The 20,992-nt window shown below is 40.1% G+C and overlaps 1 protein-coding gene across 6 annotated transcripts in view; it reads left to right on the plus strand.

Moving 5' to 3' along the window:
* Positions 1-20,500, plus strand: part of LOC124527590 (lysine-specific demethylase 5D) — a 45,190-nt gene extending 24,690 nt beyond the window's left edge. For 3 of the 6 annotated variants that reach the window (XM_047100684.1, XM_047100687.1, XM_047100686.1), the window contains exons 11-26: positions 1,761-1,942; positions 2,036-2,198; positions 6,906-7,025; positions 7,149-7,343; positions 7,616-7,797; positions 7,880-8,004; positions 8,128-8,275; positions 13,349-13,445; positions 13,993-14,351; positions 14,761-14,899; positions 15,313-15,492; positions 15,626-15,763; positions 15,954-16,547; positions 16,824-16,896; positions 17,032-17,231; positions 17,342-20,500. In XM_047100684.1, the coding sequence (XP_046956640.1) occupies positions 1,761-1,942; positions 2,036-2,198; positions 6,906-7,025; positions 7,149-7,343; positions 7,616-7,797; positions 7,880-8,004; positions 8,128-8,275; positions 13,349-13,445; positions 13,993-14,351; positions 14,761-14,899; positions 15,313-15,492; positions 15,626-15,763; positions 15,954-16,547; positions 16,824-16,896; positions 17,032-17,231; positions 17,342-17,695 (3,249 nt within the window). In that variant the 3' untranslated portion in view covers positions 17,696-20,500. The remainder of the gene's footprint in view (positions 1-1,760; positions 1,943-2,035; positions 2,199-6,905; positions 7,026-7,148; positions 7,344-7,615; positions 7,798-7,879; positions 8,005-8,127; positions 8,276-13,348; positions 13,446-13,992; positions 14,352-14,760; positions 14,900-15,312; positions 15,493-15,625; positions 15,764-15,953; positions 16,548-16,823; positions 16,897-17,031; positions 17,232-17,341) is intronic. The other 3 variants (XM_047100685.1, XM_047100688.1, XM_047100690.1) reach the window with 1 other exon arrangement.
* Positions 20,501-20,992: the final 492 nt, after the last annotated feature.

The raw sequence follows: 20,992 nt of genomic DNA on the forward strand, positions 1-20,992 counted from the left end.
TAGTTTTATTTATTATTCAATACATTAGAATGATTTGAAGATTAGACTACTTACAGGTGGTGCACCTGTTTTAAGTGACTTTTTAAAATTATTTTTGCACAGACATTTTTTGTCACATTGTCTCTGAGTATTCTTCCATTCTTTACAGATTGGCTATATGACTTTATGACTGTTTATGACTTTTAGTGCTTATATAGGCTATTTACATATAGGCCTTTATATAGGCTTACAACTCTTTATTTCTTATTTCCACAGAGCTTGAAGTTCAGGCAGAAGTAAAAATTTAGGTACCTTTTCTTAGCTTGTTCCCTACCCTGGATACCTTTCTCCTTGTAGGTTCCTTGGAATGAATATATGGAAGCTTTCAAAACCCTTAATCCAGAAAGCGTCTCACTCTCAACTTTTCCACTGTCTGTTGTTTGTTGCAGCTGCTATGCTTTGTTGTAGGAAGGATTCATTGGTTCATTTGCCTATCCGTGTTTTCAAGAAATGTTCTCCATTGCTGATTTTGAATTCAGATCTGAGTTATGCACAGTAAAGATAAGCCTTTTGCATTAATTTTCTTTGGGGGTGCTCCTCCTGACAAGTCAAACAAAATTTTTGAGAACAAGATAAATGTTGTTCTTTCTGGAATAAGGAACCCATGTGACCCATGTAGGCTGCTGTCTTCAAGATTATCACATTGTGGAGTGGGTGGGGGTGGACAATTAAGTTACAATTTCATGGAGCTTTACTATTTTTATTCATTTGAGTTCTCCTGTGGTTTCAGTAGACCTTTGACTATTCAGAATTTTCAAGATGAGTCTAATTTTTGCCAGTTTTTTTGTTTTTTGTGTAGAGATAGGCCTTTAGTCCTGCTTTGACATTTCATTGATGTGCTTTTTCAGCCAAAAATTTCTTATACTTCCCCTAAATGCATTCATAACTTGTGTTTCAAAACACAACATACACAAATGGATGAGATGGTATAAATAGATAAATAATAAATAAGTTTGGTAGTTTGAGAGTGATGGAATGTCTGAAATATTCTGTGGAAAAAACTCAGTATAGCTAAGATTTGGATAAGATTTTGAACACAGTTTTTGTTTCATTATTTGGCCTTGTAATACAGAGGCATGTAAGGGAAAAATACTTTGGTATTTAGGAGATGTAAATACTTAAGGATTAATTAAAGACCTAATTATACCTAGTAATTGCCTGATAATGGGATAATGTGACTTTAGAGAACATCTCTGAAGAGTGCTTATTAGTTTCAGGGCAAATGAATCTTTTTGTTTGTTTCTCTTGGACTTAATTATTTAAAATGTTTTAATGTTTATTTTAAAGAGGGACAGCCTGTGAGTAGGGGAAGGGCAGAGAGAGAGGGAGACACAGAATCCGTAGCAGACTCCAGGCTCCAAGCTGTCAGCGCAGAGCCTGATCCAGGGGTTGAACTAGGGAATTGTGAGGTCATGACCTGAGCTGGAGTCGGATGCTTAACTGACTAGGCATGCAGGTGCCCCATCAGGGCAGATGAGTTTTAATCTGGATAATGAATAATTAATATTTTGAGTTACACTGTTCTCTCTACCCAAAAGAAGATTTGCATTCAGAAATAACATACTTCCTGAGGTACCATGAATACTAAGTCTTTACTCCTAAAGCAAAGCAGATAGCATGTCCTGACAATACAGTTGTCTTCCTGTATGTGCCTGGCTTAGTTTGTCTTCATTCACCCCATCATGCTTCATTCTTAGTCTGGCAAATCTCTTACCTAACAGGAATATGCGACCAGTGGTTGGAATCTGAATGTAATGCCAGTGCTTGATCAGTCTGTTCTGTGCCACATCAATGCAGACATCTCAGGCATGAAGGTTCCCTGGCTCTATGTAGGCATGGTATTCTCAGCATTTTGTTGGCATATTGAGGATCACTGGAGTTACTCTATTAACTATCTGCACTGGTGAGTTGGGCCCAAATGGCTGGGATGGATATTAAGACTTCTGCCATGTGCAAGGATATGCCCAGACTCTATGTCTCCTCTTTACCTGAGCAGGGGTGAGCCGAAAACCTGGTATGGGGTACCTTCACTGGCAGCAGAGCAGTTGGAGGAGGTGATGAAGAGGCTGACACCCGAGCTATTTGATAGCCAGCCTGACCTGCTACATCAGCTTGTCACACTCATGAATCCCAACACCCTCATGTCTCATGGTATCCCAGTGAGTACCTGGAAATAAGGTGCAAAACAGATTTAATGCCTGTCCTAGTGTGGGAAGGGAATAAGGAAGAACTTCCCTTTGGAGTAAATAAAGTTACATGCATTTTGATATGGAGATCAGGTTTAGTCTCATATGTCTCTTTTCTTGTCTGTACTGCGGTCAAGCTGCAATCCTATTTGGAGAACTAGTATATCATTAAAAGGAAGAGAAAGGATAGTTATTAATTAACATAAAAGTTAAAAGCTGGACTGTGATACTCCTAGGCTAGGATTGGTTTTCTATTAACGTCAATGGGTATAAATTCTAATTTTATGAAGCTTAAATTGGAGTCAAGAAGTGGTTTCAGATTTGAGAATATCAAGGATTGATTTATATTAGCCAATTTTGCAAAAGCCAGCAGTCCTGTAGAAGGTAAAGCAGTGCACTATCTCTGCAGCATGCTGTAATTTTCTGATATGTACTTCTGTAAGGTCTAGGTCAATTTCTGTACAATATCTTTAATAACTCCTGTCCATTTTTGTTTTCCATCTTCATAAAATGATCTTGGCATCTTCAGGGCTTCCCTCCATTACAGACATTCTATAAATTCTTACTTGCATGTGATTTTCCTTCTTTAACATCACTATTGTCTCATAAAAAACAGGTAAGTCTGAAAATTGATGTATAATGAAATCAGACAGCTGTTTAGTTGCACCATTTGTCCTCTCTCCTGCTTCTTGCTAATGTTTTTTTCTCCCACATATATTCAGCACATAGTTTTTTATGGTATTCTCTTACCTCTTTTTTATTTCTGTTAACTTGGCAGTAGTATACCACTTTCATTTCTCATTTGAATAATTTGAGTCTTTGGGGTACCTGGGTGGCTCAGTCAGTTGAGCATCCAACTTCAGCTCAGTTCATGATCTCACAGTTAGTGAGTTCGAGCCCCATGTCGGGCTCTGTGCTGACAACTCAGAGCCTGGAACCTGCTTCTGATTCTGTATGTTGCTCTCTCTCTCTGCCCCTCTCCCACTCATGCTCTGTCTCTCTCTTCTCCAAAAATAACTAAACATAAAAGAAAATAATTTGAATCTTCCTCAAATTATAATAATTATATAAAAGATATATCTTTGCCTTAATGTAGCTAAAGGTACATCAGTTTTGTTACTCATTTCAAGGAATTAGCTTTTGGTTTTGTTCATTCTGTGTTATTTTTCTCTTCTGTATTTCATTTATCTTCTTGATAAATTTAGCTTTTATCCATATATAATTATCTCAGTTATCAGTATATCCTTCAGTTCAGTTATTTACTTCAAGCCTATATTTTCTGTTAATATGTAGTCACTAGCTCTGTTAGTCACCATTATACGTGGAATAAATTTCTCCACTGTTGCACTTTTAAACTATTTCTATCCAGATGAGTTTCTAATTGACAAGAGTTGAACAGTGTTTTCTGTTCATTCTGTAGTTTTTCTGAGTGTGATTTTTAAAATTACCTGTAATTATCAGTAGGGAAGGATTTATTTCTGCCATTCTGTTGTTTTCTATCATATCTTTTTTTGATCCTCAATTCCATTACTTTCTTCTCTGTTGTTAATTGGTTTATTCTAGTATATTGGTTTAATGCCTTTGTTTATTGTTAATGTTTTAGTTATTGCTTAATGGTTTGTTTGGTGATTACAATTACTATTTTAATTTATATCTTTGTAATTTAAATTAATGCCAACTTATCTTCAATAGTAAATTTCAAAAAAAAAAACAACACCTTTATTCCTTGGTAGCTCTGTATTTTTCCTTTCTGTTATTCTAACAAATTACATCTTTATGCATTCTTTGTCCATTAACATAGTTTTATATTTATTGTTTATGCACTTTCCAGTTACAAAGAAAATAGAAGTCATAAATAAAAATACAATACTGGTTTTTACATTTGTCTATAGAAATACCAGGTAAAGTACTGGAATGCTCTTTCATCTCGAGGATTTTCCTATAGCATTTCTTATAGAGCATATCTATGAGAGATAAACTTCCTCAGTTTTGTATTTACTCTAGTAGGGTCTTAATGTCTTTTCTCTTTTCTTTCCTTTTCTTTTCTCTCCTTTTCCTTTCTTTTCTTTTCTTTCTTTTCTTCTTTTCTCTTCTTTTCTCTTCTTTTCTTTTCTCTTTCTTTTCTCTTTTCTTTTTTCTTTTCTCTTTTTTCTTTTCTTTTCTTTTCTTTCTTTTCTTTTCTTTTCTCCTTTTCTTTTCTTTTCTTCTTTTCTTTTCTCCCCTCCTGTCCCCCCCCCTCCCCCTCCGCCTTCCCCCTCCTCCTTTCCCCTCCCCCTCCCCCTTCCCTTCTTTTTCCTTTTTTCTCTTCTCTTCTCTTCTCTTCTCTTCTCTTCTCTTCTCTTCTCTTCTCTTCTCTTCTCTTCTCTTCTCTTCTCTTCTCTTCTCTTCTTTCTCGCCCCTCCCCTCCTTTCTTTTTTCTTTTTTCTTTTCTTTTCTTTTCTTTTTTTCTTTTTTCTTTTCTATTTAGTTTTCTCTCTCTTTACTTTTTTCTCTCTTTTCTTCCCTCCCCTCCCTTCCTCTCATCTTTCTTTAATTTTATCCTTTAGAAATGTTATCATATGCCCTCTGACATCCCAGATTTGTGATGAGAAATCTGATAATCTTACTGAATATTCATTATTGTAAGATGAATTATTTCTCTTTTGAGTATGTCAAGATTCTTTGTCTTTAGCTTTTGACAGTTTGATTATACCTGATTTTGTCTTATTTCCATGTGTAGATTCAGTCTTTTCCAAAATTTGGGACTTGTTCAGCCATTATTTCTTAAAGTAGTCTGTGTCTTCTTTTTTTAAGTGTCTTTTCTTTAACCGTCATGAACAGTGCTGCTATGGATATCCGTGTGCAAATATCTTTTTATCTTTTGACTCCTTGCTTTTCATTCTTTAGGTTATATAACCAGAAGTGGAATTACTGGGTCATATGCTATTTTTATATTTAAAATTTAAAATTTTCCATAGTGGTTGCATCAGTTTATATTCCCCAGTGTTCCCTTCTGTTCTTTCCCTTGCCAACCGTGTCATTTTCCTGTTTACAAAGAATTTTTTTTATTATGGCTGGAATAGTGGTCAGAAGTATATCTTCTGGCTATAATTTGCATTTCCCCAGTGAATAATAATATTGTGCAGCTTTTCAGAACTTGAAGTAATTTTGTCAAATCCACAGTTCTTCCTGTTTGTTACTATGGACTTTTCCTTAAAACCAAAAAACAAAACAAAACTGCCTCCTAGTCTTTCGTGGGTCTGTTTTGAGCCCTTTCTGACTACTTTGTGAAGCTGTTTAATATTGATTTAGCCTTCAGCTTCTACTTGAGTGGAACCTGAAAGTCAACCAGAGATGGAGTTTAATACCTTTTCAGGTTTTTCTTAGCATGTATATAGCCTTCTCAATTCCCAGAATACATGTAAATTTTTCAGAGCCCTTGTTTTCCCACGTGTCTCTTCTGCCTTCCTTTCCTTTCCAGTCATTTTAGAATTTCTCTTGTTTGTCCATTCTCTTTTACCACAGGTGGCTATGGCTAATGCATTTGTGTTTATATATTTTCAGCCAGCAGAGCCTAGGAGTCCACTTTTCTTTTGGGCAGATTCTGAGGCAGTTGAAATAATGGCAGGTCTTTGAGCCAGTTGTTTTTGGGAGCCATCAGTCAGGCCAACACACACAGCCTCAGGTCTTTGAAAACAACAATGCATGTTGTGTTCCATGGCACCAGCAAGTTGCACTAGGATTTTGACACTACTGTTTCCCAGGTAGCTGGTGATACTGGTTGGGGGGATTCTAGGCAGGAAAGATAACACTACTACAGAGTTCCTTTACCAGAATTTAAAAGTTTTTTTTTTTCCCTCCATCAAAAATCCTCCTAGTATTGGTAGTTAGTGATTTTATTACAGAAATTTTAAAGTACTTTGATATTTTTTGCTAACTTAATTATTCTTTTATTGGAGGGATGGATTTTGGAGTATCCCTTTCATTATTTGTGTTGTTATCATGCCCTGATTTTTTAAAGTTTATTTATTTACTGAAGAAGCTAAGAATCTTTCTGTTGTTGTTGTTGTTGTTTTATTTTTGAGGCAGAGACAGAACATGAGCAGGGGAGGGGCAGAGAGAGGGGAGACACAGAATCCAAAGCAGGCTCCAGGCTCTGAGCTGTCAGCACAGAGCTTAACACAGCTTAACCCGCTGAGTCACCCAGGCGCCCCAAGAATCTTTATCATATGTTTGTGGAAGATTCGTATTTCCTTCTTCAACTGCACATAATTTTTCTTTGTACTTTTCTCTGCATATCATCACTTTTAAAGTTCACAGTTTTTTGTGTTTTGTAAGGTATACATACGTGAATATAGAGTCTGTGGCTTTTTCCACTCATTTCCCACATCTATAACAAAATTCAAAGACATTCTTTTTTTTTTTTTTTTTTTCAACATTTATTTATTTTTGGGACAGAGAGAGACAGAGCATGAACGGGGGAGGGGCAGAGAGAGAGGGAGACACAGAATCGGAAACAGGCTCCAGGCTCTGAGCCATCAGCCCAGAGCCTGACGCGGGGCTCGAACTCCGGGACCGCGAGATCGTGACCTGGCTGAAGTCGGACGCTTAACCGACTGCGCCACCCAGGCGCCCCTCAAAGACATTCTTAAGTCCACATTCTATTTAGTCCTGGGCCACACTCCCTTCTCTCCTTTTCAGGTTGTCCGCACAAACCAGTGTGCAGGAGAATTTGTCATCACATTTCCTCGCGCTTACCACAGTGGCTTTAACCAAGGCTATAATTTTGCTGAGGCTGTCAATTTTTGCACTGCTGACTGGGTGAGTCCAAAGTGTGGTAAGCTTGTAGATAGAGAGGGATAAAGAATGTGGACAGAGATCATTGTGGAGAAGCTAAATACTGTGGGCTGCAGATGGCCACACACAGTCTTAAACTACTTGCAGCTACCTACTGGACGCCAGTGCATTGAACACTACCGCCGGCTCCGGCGCTACTGTGTCTTCTCCCATGAGGAGCTCATCTGCAAGATGGCTGCTTTCCCAGAGAAGTTGGACCTGAATTTGGCTGTGGCTGTGCACAAGGAGATGTTCATTATGGTGCAGGAGGAGCGACGTTTACGAAAAGCTCTGTTGGAGAAGGTGGGTGGTGGGCAGCACGGCTTAGAGATTCAATAAAGTAGACTGCGGAAGGGAGACATACAAATTGAGTAGTCATTCTGTGCCTCGTGTGTGACTCATACATTTTGAAGTGGAAAGACAGAAACTGTATGTGTTTATATTTTTTTCTTCCACTTTCTCTACAGCTGTCCTTACAAGGTTGAGCCCACAACAAGGGCTCAGTGTTGGCTGAGGTGGGGTGTCCACAACCCTGCTCCTAGTCTTTAAAGTATATATGGATTGAACACCCCCAGGGCATCACGGAGGCTGAACGAGAGGCTTTCGAGCTGCTCCCAGATGATGAGCGCCAGTGCATCAAGTGCAAGACAACATGCTTCCTATCAGCCTTGGCCTGCTATGACTGCCCAGATGGCCTTGTCTGCCTTTCCCACATCAATGACCTCTGCAAGTGCTCTAGTAGGCGGCAGTATCTGCGGTGAGCATGGGGCCTACTTGGAGGACATCAAGGAAGTTACAGAGCTGGGCCAGATGTGTTTTTCCCTGCCCCCTTCCTCTAGGTATCGGTACACCTTGGATGAGCTTCCTGCCATGCTGCATAAGCTGAAGGTTCGGGCTGAGTCCTTTGACAACTGGGCCAACAAAGTACGAGTAGCTTTGGAAGTGGAGGATGGCCAGAAGTGCAGTAAGTGATGAGAAATGGAAGGATCCATGGGCACGCTCTGTTTCTTTTCTTCATCACCCCAGATACCCTCTGCCAGCTTTTGCTAATACTGTCTACCTCTTACAACTATTACTCTGTCTTCAGGCTTTGAAGAGTTAAGGGCACTGGAGTCTGAGGCTCGTGAGAGGAGGTTTCCTAACAATGAACTACTTCAGCGATTAAGGAACTGCCTAAATGAAGCAGAGGCTTGTGTCTCCCAAGTCCTGGGTCTGATCAGTGGTCAAGAGGCCAGGTATGTTGGAAAACAGGGCAAAAAAGGATGGTTGTATATGAAAATGGACAACAAAAAAGGGTAGGCCATAAATAATGCATGTAGTAGAAGTTAATAGTTTCTATGTATGAGCATATTACTATCCAAAATTTACATGGATAACTTAAAGAAGCATACTTATACTGTCAGTGACAATGGGAATGAAAATACAGTACAAAAATTGCAGTTCTGTCCTACTTGTTAGCACATTTCATAAAATTAGGGCATCAGGTTTCCACAAAATTATTGGCTCTGTAGGTACATACAGTTTTAGGGCTTACATTTTCTTTAGTTTTCAGTTGCCAAATGTATATAATTATAAATAAGTTTATTTTTCTAAAAAATGTATGATTATATGCATATGCTTTGTAAATTTCAGGTAAAAGAAAGCTGGAACTATTAATATTTCAAAGTCCTATTTTGTCAAATTCAGAGAATTTTTTAAAAAAAATTAAAGGTCAAAAGTAGTAATGAATTTCCTTTTCATAATCAACCTCTTTTCCTTCTCTACTTCAAAAGAAAGGAAATTTTTCCTACCTTGACCTAGTGATAACTCGTATCATGTGGCCATGGTTTTTAGTATTTATGATATTAATCTGTGTCAAGTTCTAATCCATCTAACTTCAGTCCTCTTTAAATCCTCTTTCTTACAGACAATTATACCCAGAAAGTATGTCCAGGAATTTGTTACTTAGATTATTCCATTTTTGATATGATGAACTCTTATTTATGCCTCTTTTTGCCAGATCCTTTAGCTAAAGTTAGGTGTATTTGAAACTTTTCTTTCTTCTTGAGGTAGCCATTATTGTAATATATTCCCTCTTATGACCATCTTTACCATATCCCAAAGGTTTTGCAATATCATGTTTTCATTTTTATTTGATCCCATGTACTTTTTTTGTTTCTCCTTTAATTTCCAAGTTAACCCATTCATTCTTTAATAGGGTGTTCTTTAATCTCCATGTATTTCTGGTTTTCCAAATTTTTCCTTGTGGTTGACTTCAAATTTCATATAGCATTGTGTTCAGAAAACACATATGCATGAGGGGCGCCTGGGTGGCTCAGTCGGTTAAGTGCCCGACTTCGGCCCAGGTCATGATCTCGCGGTCCGTGGGTTCGCACCCCGCGTCGGGCTCTGTGCTGACAGCTCAGAGCCTGGAGCCTGTTTCCGATTCTGTGTCTCCCTCTCTCTCTGCCCCTCCCCTGTTCATGCTCTGTCTCTCTCTGTCTCAAAAATAAATAAACGTTAAAAGAATTTTTTTTAGAAAAAGAAAAATGCATGATATTATCTGGATCTTTTTGTACTTGTTGTGGGCTGATTTGTATCCCAGTTCTGGATATGCAGCTTTGTTCTGGAGAATGTTCCATGTGCACTTGAGAATAATGTGTATTCTGCTGTTTTAGGATGAAATGTTCTTAATATATCTGTTAAGACAAGCCAGTCCAGTGTGTCATTCAAAGCCATTGTTCCCTTGTTTTTCTGCTTAGATGAGCTATGAGTGGACTATTAAAATCTTCTGTTATTATTATATTATTATCAGTAAGTTAATTTATGTTTGTTATTAATTGATTTATATATTTGGGTGCCCCCAACTTGTAATAAATATTTACAATTGTTAGGTCTTCTTGGTGGACCCCTTAATTATGATATACTTCATCTCTTGTTATAGTCTGTGTTTTAAAACCTAGTTTGTCTGTTGTAAGTATGGCTACTCTGGTTTTCTTTGGTTTGTCAGAACCATGATTATTTGTTCTCTATCTCCCCTTGGTCTTTAGGTCTAAAATGAGCCCCTTATAGGCAGCATATAGATGGTCTTGTTTTTTATCCATTCTGATACTTAGTGTCTTTTGATTGGCACATTTAGTCCATTTACATTCAGAGTGATTGTTGAAAGACAGGAATTAATGCTATTAATGCCAACAAAGGTTGGTGTTTCTGCAGATATTTTCTGGTCTTTTGTAGTCTTGTTGCTTTTGGTCTTTTTATCCCCACTCCAAGAGTCCCCTTTAATATTTCTTGTGGGGCTGAATTAGTGGTTCCAATTTCTTTAGTTTTTGTTTGGGAAAGTCTTTATTTTTCCTTCTGTGCTGAATGATAGCCTTGCTGGGTAAGGAATTCTTGGCTGCATATTTTTCCCATTTAGCACATTTAATATATCCTGTGAATTCCTTCTGGCCTGCCAAGTTTCAGTGGACAGAATTGGTGTGATCCTGATCTGTCTTCCCTTGTAGGTTAAGGACCTTTTTTTCCCCTTACTGCTCTCAGGATTCTTTGCATTTCTGTGTATTTTGTGAATTTGACTGTGGTATATCTTGGTGATGGTCAGTTTTTGTTGAATCCATTAGGAGTTTCTCAGATTTCAATGTCTGTGTCCTTCCCCAGATTGGGGAAGTGTTCAGTTATAATTTTCTCAAATAAACCTTTTGCCCATTTTTCTTTCTCCTCCAAGACTCTTAATGATACAAGTGTTACTGTGTTTTAATAAGTTTTAATAAGTCACTGTTTATTCTCTTTTCTTTTTAGTTCCATATCTTCCATCATTTTATTTTTTATGTAGCTAATTCATTCCTCTGCCTCATCCATACTCATGTTTATGGCCTCTATTTGAGGTTGCTACTTGATTATAGTTTTAATTTTGACCTAACTAGACTTTAGTTTTTGTTTTTTTTTTTTCTCTGCACAAAGGGAATCTCTAGTGTCTTCTATGCTTTTGTTCAAGCTTAGCTAGTATCCTTATAATTGTCATTTTAAATTCTAATTCAGGCATCTTGTATCTGTATTGATTAGATTACTAGCTGTAATTTCTACTTCCTGTCCTTTCTTTTGGGGTCAATTCTCCCATCTTGTCATTTTGTTCAGAAAAGAAAAAAAAACAAAAACAAAAAACAGATCTAGCTGTGTTTTGGTTGGCTTGTTAAAAGAAGCTAAGTCCAAAACATAGCATTAGAAGAATACATGTATATGAAGTAAACAATAAAAAAACAGAAAATTTAAAAATTTTGTATTTTAAAAATATTAAAATAGGGGCGCCTGGGTGGCTCAGTCGGTTAAGCGGCCGACTTCGGCTCAGGTCATGATCTCAAGGTCTGTGAGTTCGAGCCCCGCGTCGGGCTCTGTGCTGACAGCTCAGAGCCTGGAGCCTGTTTCGGATTCTGTGTCTCCCTCTCTCTGACCCTCCCCCGTTCATGCTCTGCCTCTCTCTCTCTCAAAAATAAATAAACGTTAAAAAAAAAAAATTAAAATAAAAAAGACACTAGATCTTATTTCCCATGTAGCTGAAGCTTTCCAGTGCTACTGATTATAATCAGTAGACTAAGTGCTTCAAAGTGGTTTGTGCTGGTCTTCTGGGGGAGGGGCCTGCAGCTCTGATTCTCAGGTGGACTTGCCCTAGTGGAGATGTGTCTGGAGGTTGGGGCAAGCAGGGCTTGGTGTAGAGGCTTTGGTCTCCACTTGGTGGTGTGGTTTAGCTCACTGAGGTGGATCCCTCCTGGTAAGCAGGGGCTTTGTCCAGCTCTCATCTCTGGAGGGGGAGGTCCTACCACTCTTCAGGAAGCACTCCTGGACAAGGAAACATCACCCTTCTGTGTTTCAGCTTCTGTCAGCTCCCTGTTTGCACTCTGTCTGTGTTCCAGTTGTCTATGCCAGCAGCACAGCCCCCTGTGTTTTCTGTAAGGCACTGCTGTGTTTCAAAACTCCACCAAGGCGCGGCCCCACCCTGATCCTCTGAGGGAGGGTCTTGCCGTGCTGTTGCTGGTCGGCTTATCCCAGAAAATAGTCTTGGTACTGCATAGTGGTTTCCAAGTTTTTTGTAAATCATGGCAGGCAGCCAGTGCCAGGGTTTGCTGCCTCAGCCAACATTTTTGTTTCTGTACGTTGAACAGAGCAGCTCATTGGTGCTCCCACGTTCCTTTGTCCATGTAGAGTCTCCATCATCTCTACCACATCAACGCCAGGCAGGGGAACTATTTCTCCTTTTGAGACCCAGGGGATCCTCAGAATGCACTGCCTGTTCTCAGGTCTCCTTCCTTCTTCCCCAGGGGACCACTGGTAATGTCACCCGGCAGGACCCTGGGATGGTGCTGACCTCTGAAACTTGAGACTCTAGACTCTGCTGTTTATAAAACCCTTGTGGGATTTAAATCCTCCCCTTTTTTTCCCAGTCAGTGGTTTTGGGGAACAGCTTTTCCCACAATATCCCTTGGGAGTGTTTCATTCTTTTTTGCGTTGTCTCTGTTTCCTCTCTCAGCTGTGTGGGCTCCCTGTTCTCCTCAACACCTGTGGCTCCTTTCTCCCTCAGATCAACTGTCTGCAGTTCCTACCTTCCATCAGGTGGTCATTCTTTCCGCTTGTAGACATCAGCTTTGTTTTCCCAGACTTCAGATCACTTTTTTGGGTGTTCAGAATGATTTTATACTTAGCTGTGTTAAAGGTAGGAGGCAAGCTTACTCCTCCACCAGCTTAACCAACTCCTTATTTCTGTCTTCTGCTATTTTCATTTTTTTGCATCATCACAGAAGTCTTTGTTTCTTAATTCCTTTTGTGTTTTTTTTAAAACCTCTGATATTTATGTTAATTGTAATTACCAGATGTTTTATTTTTACCTTTACTGTGAAAACTACTACTCTTAGATCCTATTGAATTTTTAGTTTTATGTTTTCTTATTCTTCATTTTCATTTCTTTATAACTCTTACCTCAAAAAATGTAGAAAACAAAAGCTTTGTAAAGGCCATCTTACATTTTTGTTCTCTCAAAAAGAAATGTTTGCCTTTATTTTAATTTTTCTATCTAGTGATACCTCAGACAGCATACATTTCTTCAGAAATTTGTATTGCCTCACTTTGGTATCTTCAGTCTGCTCTAACAATTTCAAATACAGAATGTCCGCAAGCTTTTTTCATCTTAACTTACTGACTCATAGTGCCTAAACTATAAAGATGATCTTCAAAGATACTACTTAAATGGAAAAAAAAAATAAGTTGGGTTACTCATAAAGCATGCATTATGGCCTTCGCAGGTTCAATGAATGAGTCTTTTTTTTCTCTGACTCCTACAGGATAGAGACTCCACAACTGACCCTGACTGAGCTACGAGTCCTTCTTGAGCAGATGGGCAGCCTTCCCTGTGCCATGCATCATATTGGGGATGTCAAGGTGAAGAGGGGATATGAAAAGATATTAGCAAATCTGAGATAGTAGGGAAACTTGGGAAACTAATTGTTCTAATTAGCTCTTTATAATACATCTTTCTTAGAAGCTGTAAAGAAGGGTGGTTCAGTGCTATCTCTTTTGTAATTACTGTATAGCTACATCACAGTATACTCCATAGCTGTATAGTTCAAGAAGATAATGTCCCAAACAGAAGTAATTCAAAATACTAAACAGAGGGCTATACAACGATCTGGCTCACGGGATTGGAGAATGTGGAAGAAATGAGGTATTGTTTTTAGAATTTAGGGTCTCAGGAAGCTTTCTAGAAAGATAACATGGTGTGAAAGTGGGCCTGGAACAGTAAATTTGAGATAAACTACAGGAGAAGCAGGGGGAATTACCAAAGAACTTTGTTGATATTAAGTAGATCTTGTCTCATTACATGGTTGATGATAAGTGTAAAGGCCTAAGAGAGAACATGGGGAACACATGGAAGTGGTTGCATATCTGGATGGCTAAAGAGTCTCTTCTTTATCCTATATGTCTGCAGGATGTCCTGGAACAGGTGGAGGCCTACCAAATTGAGGCCCGGGAGGCCCTGACCTTACTGCCCCCCAGCGTAGGGCTATTGCGGTCCTTGTTGGAGAGGGGGCAGCAGCTGGGTGTACGGGTGCCTGAAGCCCATCAGCTCCAGCAGCAGGTGGAGCAGGCGCAATGGCTAGATGAGGTGAAACAAGCACTGGCCCCTTCAGGCCAAAGAGGCTCTCTGGTCATCATGCAAGGGCTCTTGGTTACAGGTGCCAAAGTAGCCTCCAGCCCTTCTGTGGACAAGGCCCGGGCTGAGCTTCAGGAGCTGCTGACCATTGCAAAGCGCTGGGAAGAAAAGGCTCATTTCTGCCTGGAGGCCAGGTGGGGCCCAGCCTGTCCCCATACATACTCTGACTCCAGTTCTGAGAGTTTGGGCTTGATCCTAAGATCTGATCCCTAAAATCAGACTCCCAGTTCAACATCTGCTAAACTGTAAAGGATTGGTATGACATGTCATTCAGCCTTTCATTTACTATTCTGCTGTAAGGTAATAATTGATAAAATATTTATCATGCTGGTGATAGATAGTAGACCAGACTTACAAGAGAATCACATGCTGTCAGTGTTAAACATTCCTAAGACTGGAGGGATTATTGCTCAGTTACTATTTTAAACTTTTTGTTGCTTATGCTTTTGATAGTGAAACCTGGGACCACAAAAACAAAACAAACAAAACTGCCTATGTATATAACGTTTAAGGGTGGATTCCTCTTTTTCCAAACATTTGTAGACAGAAGCATCCACCAGCTACATTGGAAGCCATAATCCGAGAGGCAGAAAACATCCCAGTTCACCTGCCTAACATCCAGGCACTCAAAGATGCTCTGGCTAAGGCACAGGCTTGGATTGCTGATGTGGATGAGATCCAAGTAAGGACTTTGTGTCATAATTCTCTACTATTCTGCCTTAGGCGTTTTAAATTCAGTTTTCTTGTTCTGATAAGTAGAGGTAGGAGGTTAGAGGTGAGAATATCAGGATTAAGAATAGCAGAAGGAGAACCAAAAACATAGCCCTAGACCTCAGCAGAGACTATCCCAAAGGAAGAGAGCCAGAGAAGGCAAACCAGACAAAATAGTTGATGTGGAATGGGCTATTTTTTTTTTCCCGTGACAGTGAAGTAGGAGTTCTGGGAGAAAGTGTTTGCTATTCCTTGTTTTCTTTAGAATAGGTCCTGGATATTCCTTACAACTATGCAGGGTGATGCTCACTGTTGATCAGTAGAAATCTAAACATAATAGTCTGTGACATAATTTAATTGAGCTATCTCCTGCCCCTGCTCTAGAACGGTGACCACTATCCCTGCTTGGATGACTTGGAGGGCCTGGTGGCTATAGGCCGTGACCTACCTGTAGGTTTGGAGGAGCTGAGACAGCTAGAGCTTCAGGTACTGACAGCACACTCCTGGAGGGAGAAAGCCTCCAAGACCTTCCTCAAAAAGAATTCATGCTACACCCTGCTGGAGGTAAGGCCTAAAACCATAATGCACAGCCTCTTGTGCCCCTAGCGTGGCTATTGTGAGAATGTGGGGAATTGGGGCACCCAGAGAGGGTTGGGGAGGGGCATCTTGGACATACTCCCCCTGTCTACTGCTTCAGGTGCTCTGCCCGTGTGTAAATGCTGGCTCAGACAGCAGCAAGCGTAGCCGGTGGATAGGGAAGGAGTTGGGCTTGTACAGATCTGACACAGAGCTGCTAGGACTGACTGCACAGGACCTCAGAGACCCAGGCTCTCTGGTAAGGACCTTGGGCATATGTGGGGAGAAGAGTCTGATTATGATAAGAATATCTGAATTGGGTAACCATAGGGAGACACTTGCCTCTGTAAGCCTCAGTTTTCCTGGTTTGTGAGTTAGATGGTAAAGGCACTGGAAAAGGGAATGGAATAGCCTGCTGACCTCCTCTTCCTCTGTCCTGGGCTTGCCAGATTGTAGCCTTCAAGGAAGGGGAACAGAAGGAGAAGGAGGGTATCCTACACCTGCGTCGCACCAACTCTGCCAAGTCCCGTCCACTAGCATCATCGACCACTTCTGCAACCTCCATCTGTGTGTGTGGGCAGGTGCCAGCTGGGGTGGGAACTCTTCAGTGTGACCTGTGTCAGGATTGGTTCCATGGGCAATGTGTGTCAGTACCCCGCCTCCTCAGCTCTTCAAGGCCCAGTCCTACGTCATCACCACTGCTGGCCTGGTGGGAGTGGGACACCAAATTCTTATGTCCACTGTGCATGCGTTCACGGCGCCCACGTCTGGAGACCATCCTGGCATTGCTGGTAGCCTTGCAGAGACTGCCAGTACGGCTGCCTGAGGGTGAGGCCCTGCAGTGTCTCACAGAGAGGGCCATTGTCTGGCAAGGTCGTGCCAGGCAGGCTCTGGCCTCTGAGGATGTGACTGCTCTGTTGGGACAGCTGGGTGAACTTCGCCAGCAGCTACAGAGTGAACCCAGGGGCAAGGAGGCATCTGCCTACCCTTCAGCCCCTGCCTCTCACCTACTCAGAGAAGGCAGTGGCAAGGATATGCATAAGGTTAGCTGCTCTGCCCAGCTCTTACTCTTAAATTTCTGTGTCCTAGCCCTACCCCTATTTAGGCTCTAGCCTGTGTTTATTCTTTAATTTTTAGTCTCTCTTGGTCTAGTCTACCTGTCCCGTTTTCTGTCCTGTCCAGATACCTCACTGCTCCGTGCTATCAGTGTATATCTCACTCCTTCAGGAGGGAGAGGGTCACAATTTGAAGTTGGGGCAAGAAAAATACTATCTGGTTTTCCTGTTACCTATTACCCTACCCATTTTTACTTTCCTTAGCAGGTCCCAGGGTTGCTGCCAAATGTGGATGGTGTGACTAGTCATGAGAAGGTAGCCCCTCTGCAGAGATCAGGTAAGATACATAGGTCTAGATTTATGTATGCTGTTGAGTGGATGCCACCAAGATGACCCATTTGGTCCTTGGTTCTGTCAAAATGTTGGGGATAAGACTAGGCTTCTAACTCAGCCTGTCCCTAAAACTTCACAGACCTGGAGGTACTGTCCTCACTGTTACCACACTTGACTGGCCCTGTATTGGATCTGCCTGAGGCAACCCGGGCCCCCCTTGAGGAGCTCATGTTGGAGGGGGATCTGCTTGAGGTGACTCTAGATGAGAACCATAGCATCTGGCAGTTGCTACAGGCTGGACAGCCTCCAGACCTGGAGCGGATCCATACACTTATGGAGGTGAGGAAAAGTGTCATGGGCGGGGCCAGATGGTCAGGCCAGGTAGTCAGGGAGCCCACGCCTGACCACTGGCCTACAAGTGGTTTGTGCTTGCCTGTGTGTCATTGTAGCTGGAGAAGCATGAACATAAAGGAAATCGGACTAGAAGCCGGACATTGGAGAAACGACGGCGACAGCAGCAGCAGCAAACAGATCTGGATAGGCAAAGTAAGGATCTTGTTCAAGAAGAGCTGCAGTCAAAAAAGGCTCGGAGCTCAGGGATTAAGCTTGAGGAGGGCCAAGAAGAACAGTTTGAGGAAGAAACAGATAGTGAAAATATATTCCTGACATCTCCTACAGACCATAGCCCCAACTTGAAAGGGAACCAAAATAGCTTGCAACAGAAAGATTCTGGTCCTACAGCCCCTTTACCTTCTTTAACCCCTTTTCTATACCAGTCCTACCCTCAGCAGGAAGAGTTGTGACAACAAACAGAAAAAGGCTTTTTTGCTGCCTTTTGAACCTTCCTAGTTCCTGGACTTTGTTTCCTGTATAGAATTTGTCAATTTAGAGTTTTGATATCTTGTCTTAAAGACAATGTTTTATTAAACTCAGTTCCTAAGGCCCTGTGTGCCCCTTCCCAGAAGTTTCTTGCCTGCAGCATGACTGGGACTAGAAAAGAGTGCGTGATTTCCCAACCCAGTTTAATTCTAGACTTGGGCAAATAAAATTTGAGAAAGGCATATATACCTCTTTCTTTTTTTTTTCCTCCATATTTTTCTTGTATTGCTCTTTTTTCTTCTTCTATTTTTAAAATACTTTGGTGCTTCAGGGCTTTTTCTGCCTTTATTCTACCTCCTTTTCTTTTCTCACCTTGTTTCACATTGTAAGAAAAGACATTGTATTGTGTAATTACTTGTTAGTGTCAAAAAGAATACAGCAAAAGAAGTAGCTCTTGGTTCAAGCTGTTATTATGTATTTTAATTTGATTCCCTTTGTTAAAAATAAAACAGCAACTGGTATGTTCTAAACCTGTGGATCTGTATTCTTTGAGTATAACAATTAAGGACTGTAAGTGGTACACTTAAAAACCTAGTTTTAAATTTCTATAATTCTTTATTGGTGGACATGTGAAGAGTTGATTTATAGAACATATGAGACTTAGGTCAAGGGTCATGTACCCTTTATGGATTCCAGTGTTCCAGCAGTGTTGGACAGTTACTCTTCCTCCATTGAATCATTTGGTACTCCTTTGTTGAAAATCTGTTGCCTGTACTTCTGTGCACCTGTAATATTCCGTTCATTATTGATTTATCAGTCTGCGTCTTTGGCAAGACTCCATTGTCTTGATTAATATAACTTTCAGTTAGTCTTTCAGTAAGGTAGAGTTGATTCCTCCTACTGTACACTGTTTCATAAAGTTTAGCTGATCTGCTACCAAACCTATATGCAGTTGGCTTTGCCTCATGAATTTAATGCAGCTGAACTTTAGAAGTATATTATGCCTCTTAGTTTTCCTTTTTTTCAGATGATAAATATGACATCTAAAACATTTATTCTTAAAAGTTTAGTACAATATGTAAATACGTAAAGCATGAGCAGCACAACACTTTGTTCACATTTATATTCTTGTGTGTGTAAGTGATCCAATCCATACACTCTATTTTTCTTAATCTCTATCAGTAATCAGATTCTGTGGTTATGGTTTGAATGTCTTAATCAATGCTTTTACTTCGGTTCCTGCTTCCCCAGCCAGTGTAGACCTATATCTCTTTATAAAATTCCATACATATGATTGTTGCCACCCTCCTTATTATCTTCCGTTTTATTTCCTGTTGGTCTTTTCCACTCTGTCAGTTATCCACAGACATAACTTTGTTACTTGCAAATCTACCAATATTCTGCTACCGCAGTTTCAGTTTCATTACCAGTTACAAAAACAGTGATATCTTAATGTAACATCAGGATCAGATTAAATAAATGTGATGTCTTGATATTTCATATATATCTAATAAACATTTTCTGAACTTTAATGGGTATTGGTGTCCCACACAGATGTGTTAGGTCTATGATTCTCAGTGTGCACTGTGAAATTCTGCACTAATTCTCAAAGGAAATGTCTTGCCTGTATATTTTTTTTTTTTGTCAGAGCTTATATTTGCACTTCACCATTTGGAAATCACTGTGTAATGGAAAATACTGCTACCCTAGTGAAAGAATTGAGATCGTCTGCATACAATAATCTTACTAAGTGCTCAGCCACAAATTACTTTCCTCCTTTCCAGTAAGGGGGCAACACGAAGTCACATTTACCCTGTGATTATAGTTGAATTAAGAAACATCAAATCTGTACCAGAAAGTTAATTTCCAAAGCCATTTAGTATGCTGCAATAGTGATTAAGGGTAATTCTTCCCTTTCTGGAAAATTTTAATCTTGATTTGGACTAAAAAAAAATTGCAGTATAACTTTACCTTTACTAAGCCTTCAAAGTGCTGTGTGATATGGCTACTAGGCTATTCAGTTTCTATTTCTGATGACAAAAAATCATGGAAGTGATGATGTTTATGTTTGTGTTCATCAGAGTGAGTAAAGTTCATTGACACCAATACCAACAGCAATACAGGATAGACACAGAAATACACCTTATATTTTCAAGAGGATTGTTTATTTGGCTTATGTGTTCCACACATTTTTACCACCACCACTTGTAATACTCTTGGCAAATTCTGTGTTCGGAATCAGTGAATTTTCTCAACTTCTGTGAAAATACTTGTACCAGCAGTTGTCCCATATAGGCTATTAATAGAGGTCCATCCTTTACTTGCTTCCAACTTGACACTGTTTTCAGAAAGAAAAAAAAACAAAGGCAGTAGCAGTACTGTCTGCCACCTTAGCAGTCAGAGAAGTAGACTTTAAGTAATTATGTGTGTGCATAACTCTTTATTCTCTCCAACAGGCTAATTAAGTTTACTTTCTCTGGATACAGTTCTTCAAGCTGCTCTTGTCATATATGATTTAGTTAACCCAGTGTGTATAAGTGGCTTTCCTTATTTGGATGTCATTGACTCATCCATTGGAGACCTACTTTGATTGCATACCGACACTTATTTTTTGAAGAAATGCTGTTAAAATGAGTCTCTCAGTTTTGAATTTTCTACTTTTTCTGGCTGTTGTTTTCCTATGGGGTTGGATATAATAATGAGTGCTTAATCTAGTAACACCAATACCTACTGTGTTCTTTAACAGCTGTCATGTTATCACATAATAAACATAACTTTTTGCCATGTAATTCAGTAACACATGCAGATCTGTAAAGCATGCCTGACATTCATCATCCACTCGTCTGTTTGTGATGGCTTCCCAGTAGTGATAAATAAAAAATGAAGTCCTGTAGCAATACACATGAAACAGTATCTTATTTATAAGTGACCTACTGTGGTTTGTAGTGTGCCAATCAACATAGCAAAGGAATAGCTGCAAGCTGTCTGTTTTTAGCTCTCCACGTGTGAATGAATGGGTTTGCCCTGGACAGTTGTGTGTTTTGTTTTGTTTTTTTTTAAGTGCTAATTTTTTATTTTGAGAGAGGGAGAGTGAGCAGGTAGGGACAGAGTTCGAGAAACAGAATCTTAAACAGGTTCCATGCTTAGCACAGAGCCCGAAGTGGGGCTCCATCCGACAGCCCTGAGATCATGACATGAGCCGAAATCAAGAGTCAACTGACTGAGCTAACCAGGTGTCACAACAGTTGCTTCTTGAACATCCGTGGGTTTTTTTGTTTGTT

This window comes from Lynx rufus, unplaced genomic scaffold, assembly GCF_022079265.1.
Source record: "Lynx rufus isolate CCGP_SWC_20201006 ecotype Redwood Valley unplaced genomic scaffold, mLynRuf1.p SCAF_51, whole genome shotgun sequence".
NCBI classification, from domain to species: Eukaryota; Metazoa; Chordata; class Mammalia; order Carnivora; family Felidae; genus Lynx; species Lynx rufus.